This window comes from Bos taurus, unplaced genomic scaffold (assembly GCF_002263795.3).
Source record: "Bos taurus isolate L1 Dominette 01449 registration number 42190680 breed Hereford unplaced genomic scaffold, ARS-UCD2.0 Super-Scaffold_1723_ScbfJmS_2085, whole genome shotgun sequence".
Taxonomy (NCBI): domain Eukaryota; kingdom Metazoa; phylum Chordata; class Mammalia; order Artiodactyla; family Bovidae; genus Bos; species Bos taurus.
The window spans coordinates 5,318,621-5,336,026 of NW_020192292.1; the positions used below are offsets into that span (position 1 = coordinate 5,318,621).

General features: G+C 39.9%; 1 protein-coding gene across 1 annotated transcript in view; it reads left to right on the forward strand.

Annotated features, from left to right (window-relative positions):
• Window positions 1-17,406, forward strand: part of LOC112441535 (phospholipid-transporting ATPase IG-like) — a 167,529-nt gene that overhangs the window by 134,636 nt on the left and 15,487 nt on the right. Inside the window, 4 exon segments of the mRNA XM_059884533.1 lie at window positions 40-99; window positions 8,917-9,044; window positions 14,569-14,704; window positions 17,141-17,206. Of these exon segments, the coding sequence (XP_059740516.1) occupies window positions 40-99; window positions 8,917-9,044; window positions 14,569-14,704; window positions 17,141-17,206 (390 nt within the window).

A 17,406-nucleotide genomic window follows, 5' to 3' on the forward strand; every position in this document is an offset into this window, starting at 1 on the left:
TGAAACATATTAAACCTTTTCTTCATTTTTTTTTTCCAGAACCTTTGTTTCATTTTGCCACAGTTTTTGTACCAGTTCTTCTGTGGATTCTCACAGCAGGTTGGTTTCCCTAGGTATTTGTTGTAATGTAGTTTATACTTGCTGTTAATAAATTACTTTTTGTGTACTGGATTGTAGAGACTTAAAGAGGTATATCCAAAATAAAAGGATTTTTTTTTCCTCTTGGTTCAACAGTTGATCTTCTTGGCCAGGTTTTTGACCAATAGCAAAATTTTATGTCTTTGCTTCAGTAATGGTCTTATTGTTATTTTCTTTTTGAAAGTTATTTGGTACATCCTATTAGAATTGAGATCCTTTTAAAAAAACTTTTTGTCAGTGTATATAATGTTTTCCAATAACTTTAAAATGTTATACTATATTTATATTTCATCAAATAAAATTTTTTATCTTTACATTTTCTCAAGTTGATTTTCTAGGAAAAAAAAATGATGTTTAAGCTAGCCAAGAAGCAGTAATTTCTGGATAAAGCCTTGGATTAGTTAAAGAATTCTATACTTGTAGCCCTCTGTAGTTTTCTGAACATTTTTTGCATACAGAATGTGCTATATGTTGACTTGATATGTAAGTGGTTGGGTGAGCAGGCACGTTTGTAGGTTTCTTTTAACAGCTGAAATACATTTTGCATTGCTTCTAGTGGAAGTATAGCTAACTAAGGGAGCTATAATGCTCAATGACTCAGAAATTTTGTAGTTTACCTATGATCAATTCAGTGATTTTTACCAAGTTGAGCTTCTGGTAACATCATCACAGGTATTAGAAACTAAGTTTCTATATTTCAAGGCCTGCCACATTCCTCATGATAGGAAGTGATTTTTTTCCTAATTTCTTGGCAGTATTTTTAGAGAATGTATTCTTTCCAATGGGAAGTGACTGCTGTCTTTCTCTTAAACTTGCCTCTTTGCTATATGGTATGCTGTCTCTTATATCAGTTCCATGTCATCAGCCCCACAATGCCTGCTAAGCTGATCACTTTATGAATTAGTTATCTACTGGCTGTAGGACGTGCCATAAGCCTTCTTGTATTAGAAAGTAACAGCATTGGTAACAGTTTTTAAAATTCTGATAGTTACACTTTCCTTGAACATTCAGATTGGTATTGCTCAAAATATTTTTAATTCCTCACTTTCATGGATGATGAATGCAAGTTTTAAAGACACTTTGAAATTTTGAAGCAAACTGATACAAGGAAGCTTGCTTTTAAAACCATGTTGACCAAACAAAAATTGTATGAAGAAAGAAACCCTGGGTTTTTGAAACCCTGGGCTGTCAGGGGTCTGCTTAGGTTCTCATAGGAGTTGATGTTTGCCTTCCTCAGTTGCTCAACTGGTATGTGAATTCATTTAACAAATACTTCTTGAGTGCCTACTGTGTGTGCTGTTAAGTATTGGGAATGTAACAGTGATCAAAGCTCTTACCCCATGGGGCTTGCAGTACAGTGAGTGATAGGCAGAGAGACAGACAGCAATCAAACATATTACGCTGGGTACTGATACATCCTCTGAAGGAAAAAAAAAAAAAAACAATAAGTGAATAAGGGATTTATTGACTGTGGAAGAGAGCTGCTTTTTTAGACAACCTGATCTGGGAAGTTTTCTCTAATGAGGTGACATTTGGGCAGAGATTTGGAGGAAATGAGGGAAGAACCTAGGCAGACATCTTAGAAAAAGTGTAGCAGATAAAAAGAAGGTCTCTTGGTGGCTCAGACGGTAAAGGATCCACCTGCAATGCAGGAGACTCGGGTTCAACCCCTGGGTTAGGAAGATCCCCTGGAGAAGGGAATGGCAACCCATTCCAGTATTCTTGTCTGGAAAATCCCATGGACAGAGGAGCCTGGTGGGCTACAGTCCACGGGGTCGCAAAGAGTCAGACATGACCGAGTGACTAACATATCTGAGGTAGTGATGTTTGTAGCTTTCATTTTCACTGTGGCCTTATGCTGCTGCTGAATGCATAGACCGTTATTTGCAAATACCTGGCTCAGACGGTAAAGTGTACCTGCAATGCGGGAGACCTGGGTTCAATCCCTGGGTCAGGAATATCTTCCTGGAGAAGGAAATGGCAACCCACACCAGTACTCTTGCCTGGAAAATTCCATGGATGGAGGAGGAGCCTGGTAGGCTACAGCCCATGGGGTCGCAAAGAGTCAGACACGACTAAGCAACTTCACTTCTGGAATACATACAGGTTAGTCAGCCTTTTTCAGTTTAGGTCTACTTCAGGTGTTCTCTGCAACCCAGGAACTTAGATATGAGCTATGGAGAAGGTAGAAATAGCACCAGGATGCAGATTATTTAAACAAAAATCAACTCTTTGTTTAGTAAAGCTGGAATAGACGGGTCTTTTTTCTTCATGAAAAGATACCATTCATTACAGGTTTCACAACAACTGTGTTGTCAACTAAACCTGTTGTTTGTTTTGAGGACTTTTCTGTCTCCTCTGATTATGCATCTAAAAATTATAATTATCTCTCATATACACTCAAAGTACCATAGTGGAACAAAAATAGATGGATGATTCTTTTGTTTGAATAAAATTCAAGACTAAATTGCACAACAGTCAATCTGGGTTTTTTTTTTTTGTTTTTTTTCTTTCAATTTCTCATAAGCCAAAAAATGGAATGGATGGTTTTCAATGAGAATGTAGTGCAGTGTGCCAACAGACTAGTCGTCTCCCTTGAGAATTAACAGAAATCTAACACCTTTGGGGGGTATTTTTTAGTTCAGTAATATATTTTGCTGAACTTAAATCTTTGTGTGTGCAAAGTATCTCCATCTTCTATGTTCAGTTCAGTTTAGTCGCTCAGTCGTGTCTGACTCTTTGCAACCCCATGGACTGCAGCACGCCAGGCCACCCTGTCCATCACCAACTCCTGGAGTTTACCCAAACTCGTGTCGATTGAGTTGGTAATGCACTGAGTTGGTAATGCCATCCAACCATCTCATCCTCTGTCGTCCCCTTCTCTGCCTGCCCTCAATCTGTCCCAGCATCAGGGTCTTTTCAAATGAGTCAGTTTGTCGCATCAGGTAGCCAAAGTATTGGAGTTGCAGCTTAAACATCAGTCCTTCCAATGAACACCCAGGACTGATCTCCTTTAGGATGGACTGGTTGGATCTCCTTGCAATCCAAGGGACTCTCAAGAGTCTTCTCCAACACCACAGTTCAAAAGCATCAATTCTTTGGCGCTCAGCTTTCTTTACAGTCCAGCTCTCACATCCATACATGACTACTGGGAAAACCATAGCCTTGACTAGATGGACCTTTGTTGCCAAAGTAATGTCTCTGCTTTTCAGTATGCTGTCTAGGTTGGTCATAACGTTCCTTCCAAGGAGTAAGTGTCTTTTAATTTCATGGCTGCAGTCACCAACTGCAGTGATTTTGGAAGCCCAAAAATTAAAGTCTGCCACTGTTTCCCCATCTATTTCCCATGAAGTGATGGGACCAGATGCCATGATCTTAGTTTTCTGAATGTTGAGTTTTAAGCCAACTTTTTCACTCTCCTCTTTGACTTTCAAGAGGGTCTTTAGTTCTTCTTCACTTTCTGCCATAAGGGTGGTGTCATCTGCATATCTGAGGTTATTGATATTTCTCCCGGCAATCTTGATTCCAGCTTGTGCTTCCTCCAGCCCAGCATTTCTCATGATGTACTCTGCATATAAGTTAAAAAAGCAGGGTGACCATATACAGCCTTGACATACTCCTTTTCCTATTTGGAACCAGTCTGTTGTGACACGTCCAGTACTAACTGTTGCTTCCTGACCTGCATACAGATTTCTCAAGAGGCAAGTCACGTGGTCTGCTATTCCTGTCTCTTTCAGAATTTTCCACAGTTCATTGTGATCCACATAGTCAAAGGCTTTGGCATAGTCAATAAAGCAGAAATAGATGTTTTTCTGGAACTTTCTTGCTTTTTCGATGATCCAGCGGATGTTGGCAGTTTCATCTCTGGTTCCTCTGCCTTTTCTAAAACCAGCTTGAATGTCTGGAATTTCATGGTTCACATATTGCTGAAGCCTGGCTTGGAGAATTTTGAGCGTTATTTTGCTAGCGTGTGAGATGAGTGCAATTGTGCTGTAGTTTGAGCATTCTTTGACATTGTATTTCTTTGGAATTGCAATGAAAACTGACCTTTTCCAGACCCATGGCTACTGTTGAGTTTCCCAAATTTGTAGGCATATTGAATACAGTACTTTCACAGCATCATCTTTTAGGATTTGAAAAAGCTCAACTGGAATTCCATCACCTCCACTAGCTTTGTTTGTAGTGATGCTTCCTAAGGCCCACTTGACTTCACATTCCAGGATGTCTGGCTCTAGGTGAGTGATCACACCATCGTGATTATCTGGGTCTTGAAGCTCTTCTTTGTACAGTTCTTCTGTGTATTCTTGCTGCCTCTTCTTGATATCTTCTGCTTCTGTTAGGTCCATATCATTTATGTCCTTTATTGAGCCCATCTTTGCATGAAATGTTCCCTTGTATCTCTAATTTTCTTGAAGAGATCTCTAGTCTTTCCCATTCTGTTGTTTTCCTCTATTTCTTTGCATTGATCACTGAGGAAGGCTTTCGTATCTTTCCTTGCTAGTCTTTGGAACTTCTCCTTTCAAATGGGTATATCCTTCCTTTTCTCCTTTGCTTTTGGCTTCTCTTCTTTTCACAGCTGTTTGTAAGGCCTCTTCAGACAGCCATTTTGCTTTTCTGCATTTCTTTTTCTTGAAAATGGTCTTCCTCCCTATCTCCTGTGCAATGTCATGAACCTCCATCTATAGTTCATTAGGTATTCTGTCTATCAGATCTCATCCCTGAAATCTATTTCTCACTTCCACTGTATAATCATAAGGGATTTGATTTAGGTCATACCTGAATGGTCTAGTGGTTTTCCCAACTTTCTTCAGTTTAAGTCTGAATTTGGCAATAAGGAGTTTATGATCTGAGCCACAGTCAGCTCCTGCCTTGTTTTCGCTGACTGTATAGAGCTTCTCCATCTTTGGCTGCAAAGAATATAATCAGTCTGATTTTGGTGTTGGCCATCTGGTGATGTCCATATATAGAGTCTTCTCTTGTGTTGTTGGAAGAGGGTGTTTGCTATGACCAGTGCCTTCTCTTGGCAAAACTTTATTAGTCTTTGCCCTGCTTCATTCTGTACTCCAAGGCCAAATTTACCTGTTACTCCAGGTGTTTCCTTACTCCCTACTTTTGCATTCCAGTCCCCTATAATGAAAAGGACATCTTTTTGGGGTGTTAGTTCTAACAGGTCTTGTAAGTCTTCATAGAACCATTCAACTTCAGCTTCTTCAGCATTACTGGTTGGGGCATAGACTTGGATTACCATGATATTGAATGGTTTGCCTTGGAAACGAACAGAGATCACTCTGTCATTTTTGAGATTGCATCCAAGTACTGCATTTTGGACTCTTGTTGACTATAATGGCTACTCCATTTCTTCTAAGGGATTCCTGCCCACAGTAGTAGATATAATGGTCATCTGAGTTAAATTCACCCATTCCAGTCCGTTTTCGTTTGCTTATTCCTAAAATGTCAACGTTCACTCTTGCCACCTCCTGTTTGACCACTTCCAATCTGCCTTGATTCGTGGACCTAACATTCCGGGTCCCTATGCAATATTGTTCTTTACAGCATCAGACCTTGCTTCTATCACCAGTCACATCCACAACTGGGTACTGGTTTTGCTTTGGCTCCAGCCAGACATCCTGGAATGTGAAGTCAAGTGGGCCTTAGGAAGCATGGAATCGGTCCGTCCATTCTTTCTGGAGTTACTTCTCCACTGATCTCCAGTAGCATATTGGGCACCTACCGACCTGGGGAGTTCCTCTTTTGGTGTCCTATCTTTTTGCCTTTTCATACTGTTCATGGGGTTCTCAAGGCAAGAATAGTGAAGTGGTTCACCATTCCCTTCTCCAGTGGACCACATTTTGTCTCCATCTTATATGTAGAACATGTTCTTAAGCTCATTGAAAAGGTTGCATACATTATCTCTTGCTTTGTGTCTGCTGCAGGCAAGAAGTGTGATCCCCTCCTCTAGGCTCTCCCAGCTTGCTATACAGTCACCACGCTGCCTCCCCCTCTACACTTGATCTTAGCTGAAAGGCCAAGAAGTGATTGCCTCCCCCTCTAGAATTCGAACTCCTTGCAGACAGGGCATGAATCTTCTCTGTTCTCAGTATTTCACACTTGGTAAACGCTCCGTAAATATTTTTTCCCCAGCAAATGTTTTTGAAGTCAACTAATGAATGAACTGATGCTCTATTCAAGTCATTACCAATCTTTTTGAATCAACATCCACTATGATAGATATTGTATCTTTAGTAGACGTTGATTGAGAAATGTATAATTCTGTTAATTTGTGTCACATTTAAATTTAAATGCATTTTATTAATCAGAAACATTTTGTATGTGTAAAAGATACATGTGAATATGGGATATTGTCTATTCAGGTCATAGGTAATAGTTATATTACAACATGTAGCACTGTGTAGAAATTACTGAACTCAGTAAATATTTTCATCAAAACAAGGTTCATTATAAACACCTTAATATTTTTTCAATAAAGGAATATGTATAATGTCAGATCAGTCCTATACATATACATTATAGCTTCCAATGTCTAGTCATTCATTCATCCAGTTTTTGTTGAATGCTTCCTGCAAGCCAAGTTCTGTTCTAGGAATTCAAGATTGTCAAAGCCAGGCGAACACTTGCAGTTCATCAAAGTAGGTTTATTAGTCAATGCAACAGAAAGAATGTACACCATGAGGAACAATGGAGCCTCTTAGAAAGAGAGTGTTAGAAAAGTCTTGTAAGATTTGGGCTTGAGTTAGGTGATTTGGGGAAGGGTTTAAGAAATAGTAGGGCCTTGCTGGCTGCTGTTAGCAAATGGGATTAATTTTATGACTGGCCATGTTAGTAAATCTTGTCCAAGAAGCTAACATGTCATTGGTCAAGAAGTAGTAGTCACCCGGATTAGCCAGAACATAGATGTTGGTCATTATTGTGATCTGGACAATGTTTTGTGTCTGTGTTCAGAAGTGATTATGGAGTGGTCAAGTGTTTTTGTCTCCATCCATCACAATCATAGTGGCCTTGTTTGATGTTGCTGTTTTGTGAAATCATTTGTGTTCTACAGAGCACCAGTGCCTAGCTGTGAGTGCCAGGCCAACTCTTGGGTGTCAGGGGCTGCTTTGTTTTTTCATAAGCTACAGCTATCAATAAAACAAGTAAAAATCCCTGCCCACACAGAGCTTAAATTCTAGTGTGAAGAGAGATACAGTAAACATAATAGATTTATCATGTAAATTAAAAGGTGATTAGTACTATAAGAGGGGAAAAACAGGGTGGAATAAATGTGTTCAAGAGAGAGGACGTGGCAAGTTAAATCAAGATTGGTCTGACTAAGAAGGTGACAGGTAAAGAGAAGCCAGATCAAGGGGGACTTTACAGCCCCACCATTGTAGAAACTTCTTTACTTTTAGAGATAAAGGAATCCACTGGAGAGTTTGAACAAAACAGTGATTTGATTTCACTTATTTTCTAGTATAGCTGCTCAGGTAGTTTTGTTGAGAATAGGCTACGGGTCAAAGGGAGAAGAAGCAGGGAGAACAACTAAAGGCTTGCATGATGGTCAGAGTGGAGGGGCTAAGAAGTAATGTGGTTCTGAATGTATTTAAAAGTGAAGCCAGTAAACACTTCTTCATAGATTGGATAGGAATTGTGAAAAAGAGAAGAGTCAAGGATAAATACAAGATTTCAGTTCTGGTTGATCAAAAAGATTTAGTTGCCCTTTCCAGAGATGAGGAAGACTTCAAGAGAAGCAGATTTCAGGTGAGACAAGTCAGGAATTCAGTCCTGGACATAAGTTTGAAAGATACTAGACACTTAGGAGGTATTGAGTGGGCTGTTGGTCATATGGAACAGGTCTGGGCTACATACAGGAATTTTCAGTGAATGGGTTGTACTAAAACCACAGGACTGTATGAGATCAGCTAGAGAGCGAGTATAAAGTTCCACACATGGAGTGCTGGAACACGCCAACACAGAGGGCTCAGGAAGAAGAGGAGCCTGAGAAGGAATGGCTAATGAGGTAGAAAGAGAATCACTCAATTCAAAAAAATGTCTTGTGCAAGTAAGCACTACCAGGCACCAAGGTATATACTAGGGTTGCAAACATTGTGGGGCCACTTACTGAAGTAGGGAACATGGGTGGAAGTGGATTTAAAGGGAATGAGTTTGCTTTTAGACATTGTGAATTGCAGGTTGTCCTATGGGACAACCAGCAGGAAGTTTGGTCTGGAGCCTACGGAATTCAGGGCAAGAAAGAGTCGTGACCATGTGAATATATTTAGCTTTGATTTTTGTGAATATATTTATTTAATCTTTAGTAAATGGCCACATTCGATATCATAAATACAGTCCGGAGAGGGTCATAGTGGTATTTAAAAGCATGTAAAATATTAATCCAAAAAACTGTGACACAGGCTGTCCACTGCTTATATTTAGTTTTCCTAAGGAGTTCCTCTCTTATACTTAATTGGTCTTCATTCACTGAAAATTTTTTGAAAAGTTCTTGTTTAGTATCTGTTAGAAATAGAGTTTATAGCATGTAAACATTCTGAATAAGAGCCTATTTTTAAAGGGAGAGTATATTAATATGATGTATTACAATATGTTAGTTTCTTTTCTGTACTCATCAGAGTGACCTTATTTACAAAACGTTTTTGTGCTGTCACACGAAGTATGAAAGGAAACTGTCTTGTTTTAGCTTGTGATTTTTCTAGACAGTTTAATATCCTCTGGCAGATGATTGTTCCAGTACATTTATTTCTCTTTTGTGGTTTGTCATTATAGCCACTGTATGATGCTGCTTACCTTACAATGTACAATATCTGCTTCACATCCTTGCCCATCCTGGCCTACAGTCTACTGGAACAGCACATCAATATTGACACATTGACCTCAGATCCCCGATTGTACATGTAAGTTGAACATATGTAAGGTAAAATCCCCTCAGACATTCAAAGTTGTGGGTTTCATTTTATCTGCAGGTCAGAAAGACACAGAACTTCCCTCCTGGTTTGATTACATGGTTCTGTTCTGAATTTTTAGCTACTTAAACTAAACCATCCAGCTGGAAAATGACTTGTCCTGGGTATATGTCTTATACTTGGATGGGTGAAATTATTTAGTTCAGAATCAGTAGTTCCTGAAACTTTGCCTACATTGTCATAGAGTTCTAGAGTCTTAGATGAAGACAGACTAGTTTTAACTACCTGCCATCTCCTCACCTGCCACCTGATGTGAAGAGCTGACTCATTGGAAAAGACCCTGATGCTGGGAAAGATTGAGGGCAGGAGGAGAAGGGGAGGACAGAGGAGGAGATGTTTGGATGGCATCACCGACTCAATGGACATAAGTTTGGGCAAACTCTGGGAGATAGTGAAGGACAGGGAAGCATGCTGCAGTCCATGCAGTCACAGAGTTAGACACGACTTAGCAACTGAACAACCCCCTCACCCAAAAAAGGGCCACCCAAAGATATAATAGATTGAACTGACGATGTTATGTTAGGCTTTCTTTTGTAAACTGCCCCTGAAACATAGCCTCCCTGCCTTGTTAGCCCCCATTCTAAAATGGCATTGTTGAAGAAAATAATTAACTCATCAAGCCTTTATATTCATGTTGTGTTAGTTGGAAATAGTTGTTTTTCTCTTGGATGGGTATTTGGCACTAGCCCCAGTTGCTTAACCTTTGATTAAATTGGATTTTTGTAAGTGAAGCCTACAGCTAAGGATAAAGATGTTAATTTACTGCAGATTATAAGCATTATTGAATAGTGGGTAGCAACTGCAGTAGAGTGAGTTGAGTAAGGTTAATTTGTGCAAAGTGAAGGTGTATGACTCATAAAAGTCACAATTAGGAATTGTTAGACTTAACCACAGAGAAGGCAATGGCACCCCACTCCAGTATTCTTGCCTGGAGAATCCCAGGGATGGAGGAGCCTGGTGGGCTGCCGTCCATGGGGTCGCACAGAGTCGGACACGACTGAAGTGACTTAGCAGCAGCAGCAGACTTAACCAGAGTTATAAAATTTGTTCTCATTTTAAAGATATTTATTATGAAAAATTTAAAACATGCACAGAAGTAGCAACAATATTATTTATATAGTGAACTTCCCTGTCCTCACCACTCCGCTTGAATATCAATTCATGGCCAATCCTACTTCATTAATAATCTTGTCTTCTCTATCAAGGACTTATTTTAAAGCAAATATCAATCGTTATATAAAATAGTTATTTCAGTACACTACCATACCTAAAAATTTAACAAGTCCATTATATCGTCAAATATCCAGTCAATGCTCAGGATTTTTCCAGTTGACTCATGTCTTATAGCATGCTTATTTGAAACTGTATATAAGGCCCATATACTGCAGTTGGTTAATAGGCTTCTGAGACTCTCTTAATCTGTAGGTTATTTTGACAATTTATTTGTTAACAAAACCTAATCATTTACCTTGTAGAGTTTCCCCCAATCTGGTATTTGCTGATTGCTTCCTCATGGCATTAATGTGTTCTGCTCTAGTATTTCTTGCAAAGGGTATAGTTTGATCAACAGAAGAATCATAGCACCCTTGGTAGAAATCTTCCAGAGCATGAGCTCTCATACCCTCTTGTTTAAATAAATGAAGACTCAAGGCCCAGAAATGACTTGCCTAAGGATAGAGGTTATAATGAGAGGCCAGGGCAAGATCTGATTTCCCTCCTCCTGATGACCAGACCTGGGCTCTTTTCCACAGGCTGGTGGTTTTCAAATCTTGAGCAGCAGTGTTCTATCTTCAGACAACAACTAAAGTGAAGACCAGTAGTGCAGTGACTCTGGTGGAAGAGGGATTTGGGTGGCAGGGAGCAGAATGCCTCTTGTTCAATGCCACCAAGAGCTGTAGCCTTGCCTATGCCCTAATCTCAGCTCTGCCCTTGCTGAAGTCACTTGACTGAGATGGGCCTTAGTTTCCTCTTCAGTAACAACAGATCTAGTCACAGTGTTTAGGGGAGGATTAAATGAGTGACTACATGGAAAAACTTACAGGGGTGCCCGCATGAATGCTCAGTCTCTCAGTCATGTCCAACTCTTTGTGATCCCATGGACTCTAATCCACCAGGCACCTGTGTCCATGGGATTTCCCAGGCAAGAATACTGGAGTGGATTGCCATGCCCTACTCCAGGGGATCTTCCTGGCCCAGGGATCAAACCCAAGTCTACTGCATTGCAGGCAGATGTATTACCACTGAGCCACTGGGGAAGCCCACAGCAGTGCACATAGTAAATTTCGATGTGCTTAGTCACTCGGTCCTGTCCTACTTTTTGCAACCCCATGGACTGTAGCCCACCAGGCTCCTATATCCATGAGTATTCTTCAGGCAAGAATACTGGAATGGGTTGCCATGCCAAAATTTTCAGTAAATGGGAGCTATATAATCTTACTGTGCTATTAATAACACCCTTCTCCACATAACTTCAGGGCTATGCTGAGCACTTTTGCACATTAAGAATGTTGAAAACTTGAAGCAACCTATTGAGTACAAATTCTTGTAAGGGTTTCTATGAAGTTTTAGTAACGACACATGGGTGTAGCTCATGATTTTTTAATTATTCTTTTATTTATTTATTTATGGCTGTGGTAGATGTTCGTTGATGCATGCGGGACTTTCAGTAGTTGTGGCAAGCAGGGGCTACTCTCTAGTTGTTGTATGCATGGGCTTCTCACTGAGGTGGCTTCTCTTAGGGAGCGCAGGCTCAATAGTTGTGGCTCATGGGCTTAGTTGCTCCTGGATCTTCCTGGATCAGGGATCGAACCCATGTCTACTGCATTGGCCAGTGGATTCTTTACCACTGAGCCACCAGGGAAGCCTCCTCATGAATTTTTAAGTAATTTTGCATAGAGGGTATAGTTGCCACATCTGATGGAGAAATGAAAGCCAGGGCATACCTATCACATAGCCCAAAAAGCGGCTTCCTGCCTGCCTGCCCTGACGAGACGCTGCTCTCAGCCTGTCACTGTGTTGGAGATTGCTCCATTGCTCTGAGTGTTCCTTTGTAAACAGGAAGCTCCAGTCTTCATATGTGGCTTTCTCCACATTTATACCATTTAATGTGACGTGTAGCCTTATGTAACATATTATAGATGTCACCTTCATGGACTTAGTGATGCAGGCGTTTACCAAAAGTTTTGATGTGAAATGTGATGTAACTGGATCTTTTCATATTTTTTGAGAGAAATTTGAAAAGTAAACTGTAGTACTTGTTTCGAGGGTAGAGGCATAGTCTTCTACCACTTTAAAAGGCAAAAGAAAGGTCTCGGTACACCTGCTGCCTCCGATTATATGGAAATGTTCAGGCCTGTGCTGCTGGTCAGCACCCCTCATCTTCATTCCCTCCTGTTCTCTTCACGTTAGCTACCACATTCTAAGTTACAGCAGGTCCGTCATTCACCTGAGTTCAGCTGGGAAACCTCAGCTATAACCCAACACACCATGATGCTACTTCCTTTCTTCCCACAATGCGTGATGTAAATCCAGTGACTGGCTGGAAAGAGAGGAACCACTTCTTGCCTCAACCTCACTCAGTGACTCTCAAAACCCTCATTGGCTGGCATTTGCTGGGTGCTCCTTTCAAGGCTCTTTGAGAGAATTGCCTTCCCAGTGGCTCCCAGTTGCCTTGCGAACGTGACTTACTGCCTGTGGGTAGAGCTCATTTCTGGAAAGCAGTTACCTGTTTCCTCCTGCAGCTTTCTAGGGCAAATAGCAGCGTATAGCTTTATGCATCACCGCCATTGCTGTGGAGAAGGAAATGGCAACCCACTCCAGTATTCTTGCCTGGAGAATCCCATGGACAGAGGAGCCTGGTGGGCTGCTGTCCATAGGGTTGCACAGAATCAGACATGACTGAAGCAACTTAGCATGCATGCATGTATTGGAGAAGGAAATGGCAACCCACTCCAGTATTCTTGCCTGGAGAATCCCAGGGACAGAGGAGTCTGGTAGGCTGCCATCTATAGGGTCGCACAGAGTCGGACACGACTGAAGTGAGTTAGCAGCAGCAGCTCCATTGCTGATTTCTGTGTGCACTTGGACATCTTAGTAGGTAAAAGTTGCTTAATTGCTGTTTTTCAGAAAAGCCCATAGTACTCCATACCAACAGAACAGGGATCAGTTGCACTTACATTACAAAGGTCTTTCTTATTCATTACAGCTCAATGACAGTCTTCATAATATTGGCAACAGGTACTCTATTTGAGTGATTTTTTTGATACATATTAAGAGGAATTTGAAATAGAAGCTAAAAAATTCCATGCACAGACCTATCTTCTTTCTGTAGCTCTGTCCCATTAGAATCGGTAGCCTTTTTCGACATCCTGACTTGTACCCAGAACACTCTTATTTTTGATGGATGTTAAACTTTGGATCTGTCCACCCGCCATTTATCAAAGCCTGGCTGTACAGCTTCAGACATGTTATTTGACTCATTTTAAAAATATAAAGGGCACCACAAGACCTAAGAAAGGTTAAATTCCCAGGAAGAAATCTTGATTAAAAGAAGTATTTTTATAATTATAGTTACAAAGTCATGGTAGCTTGTTTGGTTGAGAGCATGTGATTTAAAGTCAGCTCTGGCATATAGCTGTAGTAGTGGTTCCCAAACTTTACTGCACATTAGAATTACTTGGGGATTTGTACTTTTTTTAAAATTTGACTGTGCTCAATCTTAGTTGTGGCACGTGGGATTGAAGATCTATGTTGCGGCAAGAGAACTCTTGAGTTGCAGTGTATAGTATGTTTAGTTGCAGCATGTGGGATCTAGTTCCCTGCCCAGGAATGGAACCTGGGTCCGCTGCATTGGGAGCACAGAGTTTTAGCCACTGGACCACCAGGGAACTCCTACCTGGGAAGTTTTAAAATTGTCCTGGTTAGCCAGGTTATACCTCATGCCAGTTAAATCAGAATGAGAGTGGGAGCCAAACATCAATGTCTTTAAAGATCCCCTTGTGATTCCAGTGTGGATCAGAGTTTGGAAACCGTTATGATACACCTTTTTGAGGCTCATTATTTGAAAATGGTAGTGATAAGAATACCTATCTCGTGGTTTTTGTGTGTACACAAATGGACTATATAAAACTCTTAACCCATTTTTATAAGCATATAATAAGTACTCAATAAATGAGCTGATTATTATTATTGATGATATTAATATTGTCAGTGATCAGAATCGTAACTTAGAAGCACTATAACAACTTACTCCAACACCTCAGACAGTAGGTGATTACACAAAGACAAATCTGTGTCTCTGTTTGATCTTTTAATGAAAGCCTACCAATCCCTCATGAGGAACTTTCATTCTATAAACAGGGTCAAACCCCATGCGCACCTTCAGCGTTTCACTGTATCTTTAAATAAACAGCCTACAGAGATTCATTAACTTGTGTTTTTTCCCATTTCTCAATAGGAAAATATCTGGAAACGCCATGCTACAGTTGGGCCCATTCCTATACTGGACATTTCTGGCTGCATTTGAAGGAACCGTGTTTTTCTTTGGGACTTACTTTCTTTTTCAGACTACATCCTTAGATGAAAATGGAAAGGTAAAAAAAAATTACGTGTTTTGCTGTTATAAGCATGGCTTAATTTTTTTCCATAGGCATTGGGTCTATCATACACATACTATAGCTGTAATCATTTTGCAAATTATTTCTTAAAGGTATGGTATTTAGTTCTCACAGCATCCTTAGAACAATTGAAATGTCAAAGTAAAAAATCACTTCCTGCTTGCACACCTAACTAGAAAGCTTATGTGCAAACCTCGGGAAGCTTAACTTGGCTGTAATTTTTACTAGATGAACAGAATTCTTGGGACTTCAGGCTTTGAACCTGTACACTTTGATGTGAGCCAGGGTTTTGCTGTTTTAAAAGCAAAGTCTGTCCCCACTCAGTTCTTAGTCTGTGCTTAGAGTGCAAGGAGGTAGCTGCCATATGTTTGTAGTATTTGCCCAATAATTAGGGAATTCCCTTCTCTTCCTCCTTCCTTTCCACATGGGTGCATAGTGTTTTCCAGAAAGGCTACACTGATCCTGCCAGTGTCTTCCCAGCAAGCGACTCCGTAGGTCAGCACCTGCATTGGGGTGACTTTGCCCTGGCTGTGCTCTAGGAGAGAATTGCTGATGGGGTGAGGTCTTTGGCAGCCACACAGTGGAAAATCGAACCCACCTTGCATGCCGCTTCCACTAGGTTCTTTGCTATTTCTCAGCTTCCTCTTTTCTGGTCGTTCATAGTTTATAATCATGTGAAGCAAAGCTAAGTTTCAAAAAGACTTTACTGAGTACAATGACTATGTCTAGAACCATGCAATCACCATCTACTACAGAAGTGATAGGCTCAGTGAATTTGAATGATATACTGAAATTAGGTACTACAGTTAAAACCTCTCTAATTTGGACTAACAGAAATCAGTTTAATCACTGAGTAAGTGTTGATGAAATACAGATTTAGTACTTTAGTGTAGGTACACATAGCATTTGCCAGGGAGAGTTCCCTAGTGAATCTGTGTGCACCCTCAGGCCAATCACTTCAGTTTTCGAAGTCACCTTTGCCCAGTGGTAAGCAGAAGAAATTAGATTGTATGATTTCTCAGATCCCTTCAGCTTTATGACTTGATTCTGTAACTTTATCTTTTTATTTTATGTTTATTTGGTACATAAATTATAGACAGCTGACTATACTCTTCCACAATTCTGTTGATATGGTTCATTTGCTCAGCAAACTCTACTGGTGGTGCATGGGGAGCCTCAACCCACCCTATGTTTAATTCATCTCTCATTTTGAGTTCATTAAGTCCAAATGAATTAGATGTTATTGTATGTTTGCTAAAATTGTGATAAGAACTACTATCAGAAGTTAAACATAACACCATGTATGATTTGATCAAATCCTTTTTTTTTTTTGCTGTTAACCTTAATTTTTTGTTTTTATTTTTTAAAAACCTTTTACATTTCATTTTCTGTTTTAATGTTATGCATTCAGATCTTGACAGCATTTGGTAAGCATATGTGCCATTCATTGCCATCGTTCGGATTTATACATGGTATCTGCTTTTCTTTGATGTGCACATGCTAACAGCTGTAATATTTATAGCCACAAAATTATTTTGTTTTTTTATTAAGATATAACTGACATGTAACATATGCCTCAGTTGTATAGTATAATGATTTGATATTTGTATGTACTGATTGATCACCACAATAAGTCTAGTTACCCTGTCACCATATCACCATATACTCTATTTTTATAATGTAAGTTCATTTGTCTGCAAATTAGTCCTTGTTTGAGATCTTTAGAGCTATATTGGGCTTCCCTGATAGCTCAGTTGGTAAATAATCCGCCTGCAATGCGGGAGACCCTGGTTCGATTCCTGGGTCAGGAAGATCTGCTGGAGAAGCAATAGGTTACCGACTCCAGTATTCTTGGTCTTCCCTGGTGGCTCAGCTGGAAAAGAATCCACCTGCAATGCTGGAGACCAGGGTTCGATCCCTGGGTTGGGAAGATCCCCTGGAGAAGGGAAAGGCTACCCACTCCAGTATTGTGGCCTAGAGAATTCCATGGACTGTATAGTCCATGGGGTCACAGAGTCAGACATGACTTAGTGACTTTTAACTTTCAGAGCAATATGACAGGAAAAGCCCATATCAAACTCTGTAGAGACAGGAGACATCCAAATGAGTTGTCTTATGAACATTACTGGTAGAACAGAATTTTTCCTGTCTGTATCATGCTAGTCTGTTCTTTGTTTTATGCTACATGGATTCATGAAATAAACCCTACCAACCACACATGTGGTGTACCTCTTCAAGAAAATTTAGGCTTACAGTAAAAGCCAACATATTGGCCTGATCTTTTGAGCAGGTATTTCCCTAAACAATTTATACAAAAATCCTTGTCAGTTACACACAAGATTAAACTGGCTGTTTATTGTTTTAAGCAGGCTTGTGTATTCATGGTACATGTAATTGTTGAATATTTTTCAGGTATATGGAAATTGGACATTTGGAACCATTATTTTTACAATCTTGGTATTCACCGTAACTCTGAAGGTTAGATTTTTATTATTCAAATATGTTTAACACCATATTTTTTTTAATACTTTCTGGTCTTATACTAATATATCTTAATTTTTACTGTGAGCTGTTATTCAAGTCTGAATGCTTATTAAAATTATGTGTGGTATTAGAGATTTGGACATTTGTATACTATTTGTGATCCATTTTTTTCCAGTATATTGTCTATCCTCTTT